The following is a 6,707-nucleotide window of genomic DNA, read 5'->3' on the forward strand; positions in this document are numbered from 1 at the left end:
CCGTCAATAAGCACCAGCTAATTGTGAAAATCTGGGAGCAGGAAAGGATACCGGGTGCTGGGTGTCATCCTCCCAGTGTACAAGAAGGGTGACAGAATAGACTATGCCAACATTCGAGCCATCACAGTCTTTAATGCTGCCTACAAAATCCTATCCCAGATACTCTTCTGCAGACTCGCACCCCTTGCTAAAGATTTCGTCGGAAGCTACCAAGCTGGGTTTGTTGAAGGCAAATCCACCACCGACCAGATCTTCACTCTACGGCAGATCCTCCAGAAGTGCCGAGAGCACCAGATCCAGAAGCATCATCTCTTCATCGACTTCAAGGCGGCCTACGATACCATAGACCGGACTGAGCTATGGTACACCATGCAGCAGTACGGTTTCCCTGTTGAGGGCCACGATGGATGGGGTGCTGTGCAAGGTGAGGGTGACGAACATGCTGTCGGATCCGTTCGAATCTCACCGGGGTTTGAGGCAAGGTGATGGGCTCTCCTGTCTCTTATTCAACATCGCTCTCGAAGGTGTCATGAGAAGCGCGGACTTCGACATCCGTGGCACGATTTTCACCCGCTCCCTCCAATTCCTAGGCTTCGCGGATGACATCGACATCATCGGCCGGAACACTAGGACGGTGTGCGAGGCGTACACCCGACTAAAACGAAAGGACGCAAGAATTGGACTAATGATCAATGCGACAAAAACAAAGTACCTGCTCGTCGGGGGCTCTGACAGTGACTGAGCCAGGCTGGGGAGCAGTGTATCAGTGGACGGCGACGAACTTGAGGTAGTAGAGGAGTTTTGCTACCTCGGCACTGTCGTAACTCCGGACAACAACGTAAGTTGCGAAATCCGGAGGCGCATTGTTCAGGGGAATCGTGCCTACCATGGGCTCCACAAACTAATGAGGTCCAGGTGGCTTCTCCCACGCACGAAGTGTGCCATTTACCGCACGCTGATTAGACCGGTCGTTCTGTATGGGCATGAATCCTAGCCTCTGTTCACGGAGCACGTCAAAGCATGTCGCAATTTTCGAGCGACGCGTGCTCCGGTCTATCTTTGGCGGTGTGTGTGAGCAAGGCGCGTGGAGAAGAGGAATGAACCACGAGCTAGCTGAGCTGTATGGCGAGCCGCATATCCTGACGGTGGCCAAGGCCGGAAGGATTCGATGGTTGGGGGATGTCATGAGGATGCCGGACTCATGCCTCACCAAGAAGGTGCTCACCAGCGACCCGTCCGGGACAAGACGACTAGGAGCTCAGCGTGCTCGGTGGATGGACAAAGTGCAGCAGAACCTGCGGGACATCGGAAGCGACCGGGGATGGAGAACTGCAGCCATTAACCGAGCTACCTGGAAAACTATTGGTGACCAGGCTATGTTTTCACGACGTGCTCTAGTATAAGCGGGCCAGATAAGAAGAAGATAGTTAACTAAGAAAATTCCGAAATTACAGACATCTAGCATTTATATATGCGAAAATACAAAGCTCAAAAAAGCTTGCCAAAATGCTCAAATTTCAGCGATTCAGTACCCACAATTCAACTTACTATCTTAGTAGTACTTTGAGGAGTAAAATAGGTAAATTATATATCATCAGAAACATAAATTAGTCTTCTTTTGAATAAAAATAAAATAAAAATTGAATTTTTCATATAAACATATTTTTTTATTTTTCTAATAAAATACAAAAAAAATCACGTTTTTCAACTTTGGTAATGAAGATCAAGAATGTTTAAAAATGTTTATGTTTATTTTCTATTTTCTCCTAAAACATTATTTAACATATTCTAATGCAATGGTGAAACGCTACGGACCAACTTCGAACCGCAATTATGTTAAAAATGGATTTGAATTTTTTTGGTATACGCACTGTAGTACCAAACCTTGCGAACATGACTGTACAGTATTGCCGAGAAAGAGCCGTACCATCGAAACACTGAACTGTTTTATAAGCATTAATGCATGAAATGAAAATTATTCAACTCATAGAAAGTATTTTTCAACCTTTCTATTAAGTATTTTGCAATATTGACATTCACATTAACACTACTGTTATAATATGATCTTCAGAATAGGGTGCAAAAAAATTTGACTAAAAAAGAAAATTGACTTTATTAAAAAGTATGATTTTTCTTTGTTTTTGTTTTCAAATAACATTTTCTTCAATGTTTGACTAAATTCAAATGTACAATTTTACGTTTGATCAGCAACATAACTTTTTGCATAATACGTTGGTCATTCTACTGTATAAATTCGTATGATTGATGTGATATCATTACTGTTTTGTAACCCAGCTGGGTTGCTTGTGAGATCTAATATACTGTCTTTTGGTTACAAATTATTACATATTCATTCTGCTGCTACAGACACTAGATATCACTAAGCACAAGAAGGGTAAATCTAACTGGAAGAAAAAGGACTATAGACTTGTAGTAATCCAATTTGCATAACAAGGAATCAGATATTTTGGCAAGGTGAACGCTTCAGAAAAGTAATGATATTTTCTTCTAGCAAATATAAAATGAAAATATATTATTGTACCATCAAATGTGATATTAAGGAGAACAAACATAATAATTTGAAATCTAGCTATTAAAAGTGAAGCTATTAATATCATTTGATTGATTATTTTTTCTTTATAAAGTAACATTTAAATCAATGTTGGTTTTATTTTTAAATCACAGCATGACGGATTTGAGAGAGAAGGTTTCGTATAACTTTTACTGGACATCATAATAAAAATGAAATTTACGTTAAAAAAAGTAAAACCATTTCTCATAAATTGTTGTTTTGCTGGCTAAAACTGACTTTAGCTTAACCGTGATTGTGAATAAGCTAAAATACCAAGTAAAAGCAAGGTAAAATGACATGCGACATTGTTGTACAGTGTTATGTTTAGTCAACAACATGGCTTTTTGAATTTTTCATTGGTCATACCATTGTATTAATTCATATGATTGATATGTAACCTTTGCTGTTTAGTAACACTTTTGGGTAGCTGGGCAGATCTAATATAACATTTTTTTAATTCAAATTAATATATCTTTACTCTGCTGTTACAGACACTAGTTTTCACTAAGTACAAGAAGAATAAATGGAACTACAAGAAAAATAACTACAGCCTTGTAATAATCCAATTCGTGTAAGAATGAAGCTCATTTACAAGGTGAACGCTTCAGAATAGGAATAATGTTTTCTTCTAGCAAACATAAAATGTTAATATGTTATTGTACCCTCAAATATTGATATTACGAAGTAGAGGCATAATAATTCAAATTCTAGCTATACAGGGTAAAGCTTTTGATATCTTTTGATTGATTATATTTTCCTATATAATAACATTTTAATTAATATTGGTTTGTTTTTAAATCATAGGTCTCCTATAACTTTTACTGAAAAAATTAATAAGAAAAAAATTTACGTTAATAAAGTAAAACCATTTCCTTTAAACCTTTTTTATTATATACTGTTTTTATCCTAACTCTAACTTTTCATAGTCTCGAAAAGGTTAAAATACCTAGTAGTACGTTATAACCAAGATATGCGCTCAACGACAATTGCTACCGTAAGGTGGATGTGCATTAATCTAATACTTAAACTTAAGATAGAAACAATGCATTGAAAAATATAACTACTTATGCAGAGCTTTACTTTACCCGAATCAAGTACTAAAATACCATTTAAGTACAAAAATACCATTAAAACATAAAAAATGAGAGAATACAACATGAAAAATATATATTACCTTATGCAAATCTTATTTTGAGAACAATTTTTAGTTTTGTAGTGTTTTGAAACGGACAAAGCGTTAAAACATGTTTAGAATTTAAAATCAAAGCAAAAGTCGTTGTCAATAACAAGATCACCTATAGGGATTGATAAAAAATGAACCTGAAATAAAGAAAAACTGTGCACAGTGGTTTCCTCTGGATGTCCAAAACTTCAAATCATGCTTAGTTTTGCTATAAAAGTTATTTTCAACCTGTTTTGTTGTGAATTGTTGCATAATTATGAAAAAAAAAAATTATGGTATATTCCGCTTCATAGTGCACCGGCAGGAAAGAAAGAGAGGTTTCTATAGATCTTCGTATTAGATTAAAAATAGTTCATTTATAGATATGAAGTTCGATTTACCTGAAATTAGATAAAGATGATTCTTCTTTCTTTGCGAAGAGGGCTCTTACCTGTTCTCCAGCAGGAGACTCCGTCTTATCGGAATATCGATAATATGTTCAAACATACCAATAACGTTTGATGTAAACGAAATGAAGCATGAAAGTCCATATGAGCTCCATACAAACAATAGAGACGTTACAACGGAGAAATTACAAAGAATGGCGCAGTCCCGGGAGCAAAGCAGTGCACAGCCACGCATACATTTTGAAATATAAATATTAGCTCGAAATGTTGTACAATTGAAATGAATATTGGCACAATCGCTCATACTAAATTCATAAAAGAAGTAGAAAATTTTCACCTTTCTCGATGCAAAAAGCGGACATGAAGCGGTTCTGAAACAACCTCCTTTTTCTAGAATGCACGAAATTTATTCAAAAATTTAAACAAACCGTGTGTCTTTAATATCACGGGACCAAAAGAGATGTCTGTTTCCAGAATAAAACAAAAATTTTCTAAAGTTCAAAAAATGTCAACAAACGGTTGAGTTTAACCCAAATCTTCTCCTACATCCCAGGATAAAAGCTCGAATGGGAGTTTTCATAGAGTGGATAAGGAAATTTACAGGTATAGACAATATGTTTTACTTATTCTATAGCACGAAAGAGGTAAGAGACTATTTAGAAAGATATATAAAGAATGGCTTAGTCGTGCTTGATTGTGGTAGGAGTTTGCGAAGAAAACGTGGTTGTGAAACAATGAGGGAAAATAGGATTTGAAACATACCTCCTCCGGTGATATGATATTGTGATTTGATAGATAGATGGAGTAACAAATGAACTATTAAATGAAGTTAGGGATCGATCAAATAGAATGTATATAGATTGAAATCGAAGCAAATCGAATACGTACATCATTAATTGTATTTTTCCAGCATTTTCTGTTCCGTTAAACAACGTCGGCCCGGAAGAATTTGGGTGGATTAGCTAGTACATAATAATGTTAATGATAACTGCCGATCGGTGCATCTTATTCTGTCTGTAATCGGTTAAACAGTTGCTCGGGGGTTAATAAGTGTTTTATTCACTACGTTTCTTGACATGTAGACAGAAAACGATCGTTTATCGATCACATTGGATGAAGGGTAACTAGCGAAACAATGAAACAACTTTGATTCGAAAGATGCGTAAAGGTTCGACATGTATGAAATGGGCAGGTGACACTAGATACCTGAAATCGGTAATATGAGCTTATCTGTATGTAGCAGTACAAGCGTACATTGTTATTCGTCACACCCATCGCAAAACCTTTTAAAAGGGTGAAAGAGTAAAGGATAGGCCATCCACGGCAAACCAGCATTGGCAGTATTAGTGTAATCCGGTCTGGGTGTTGGGTATAGTAAATTGTTTTTTTTTTAATGGAAGGAAGTAATTGCATGAAATAATTTTACAGAGCTAAATTTTTGATATTTTTAGTTGCTTTCCATTTTATTTCAAAGTTTTATACAGTTCTTTGATAGTCACTGTTAAAAACGTTTTATTCTCGTTTCATGCCACCTGTTCTGGTTAGATCGTGATTTTTACTCCAGTAGCTGAATACTGCTAGACATCGGATTGATTAGTAGAAATAATGTTAGAAAATTATAAATGATGGAAGTAGAAAGAAGGTATAAAGTTAAAATACATGAAAATAGATGCATATTGGAAATAACAAACGATGCAAACGATGCAAACGAGTAACAAAAATATTAAATTTCAAACAAGAAATATGTTGAAGATTTTGACACGTGATAAGAAGAAGTGAAAAAAAAAAAGAATTAAAAACGTTCAATGCAAAAAAAAATAACAAAGCTCTTACAACAGCTATATATATTTCAAAACAATTAAAATAGTTCATAATTTTCATAGTTTTCAGTATTTGCGAGACGTTTTCAGGAGACAAAACAAATCATAGAATGCGAATTATAGGGCAGAAGATGAATTATATGACAAGAAAAACGAAAATAATTGAGTTTGGTCTTGTGAGAGGATAGGTAGTAGGATGGAATATACGAAAAACAGGTACTTGTAAAAAGAGTATTCAAAAAATGAAAAACAAATAAGTGAAGAAAAATCAAACTGCTGCGAAATGTAAACGAACGATGTTCATAAGAAAGAGGAGAAAGGACTTAAAATCACACTACAGATAAAAATTAAAGACCATACTAACAAATTGAATGTGAATTGCATTCTGGTAGAGCTAGAAAATCGACTTGTTGCAACAATATTATTTTGTTATCTATTTAAGCTTTACTAACACATCTTATGGTAAGATTTTCTGATAGTATCTTCAATATGCTCTTGTGAAATTCTGTTTGATATGCCAGTCGTGATGTAGAGTTATATATATATATATATATTGTGATTAAATTCAACAGGTCTTACTTTTAGTTGTTTGAAACACTATACTCACATGCCAGAAAATTTAAATAAACAAAACTAAAAATCATGAGAATCGTGTGCATGTCCTAGTATGCAAAACGTTGTTGTTTATTATAACAGAAAAGCAAATGACGAATATTAACGTATAGTTTAGCTCACTTTTGCTAAAC

At 35.4% G+C, this 6,707-nt stretch overlaps 1 protein-coding gene across 1 annotated transcript in view; it reads left to right on the plus strand.

The window, feature by feature from the left end:
• The first annotated feature begins 369 nt into the window (after positions 1 to 369).
• Positions 370 to 6,707, plus strand: part of LOC128725150 (LIM/homeobox protein Lhx3-like) — a 50,277-nt gene continuing 43,939 nt past the window's right edge. The window contains exon 1 of the mRNA XM_053818876.1: positions 370 to 424. Within this exon, the coding sequence (XP_053674851.1) occupies positions 370 to 424 (55 nt within the window). The remainder of the gene's footprint in view (positions 425 to 6,707) is intronic.

The sequence above is a fragment of the Anopheles nili genome, chromosome 2 (genome assembly GCF_943737925.1).
Source record: "Anopheles nili chromosome 2, idAnoNiliSN_F5_01, whole genome shotgun sequence".
Lineage (NCBI taxonomy): Eukaryota > Metazoa > Arthropoda > Insecta > Diptera > Culicidae > Anopheles > Anopheles nili.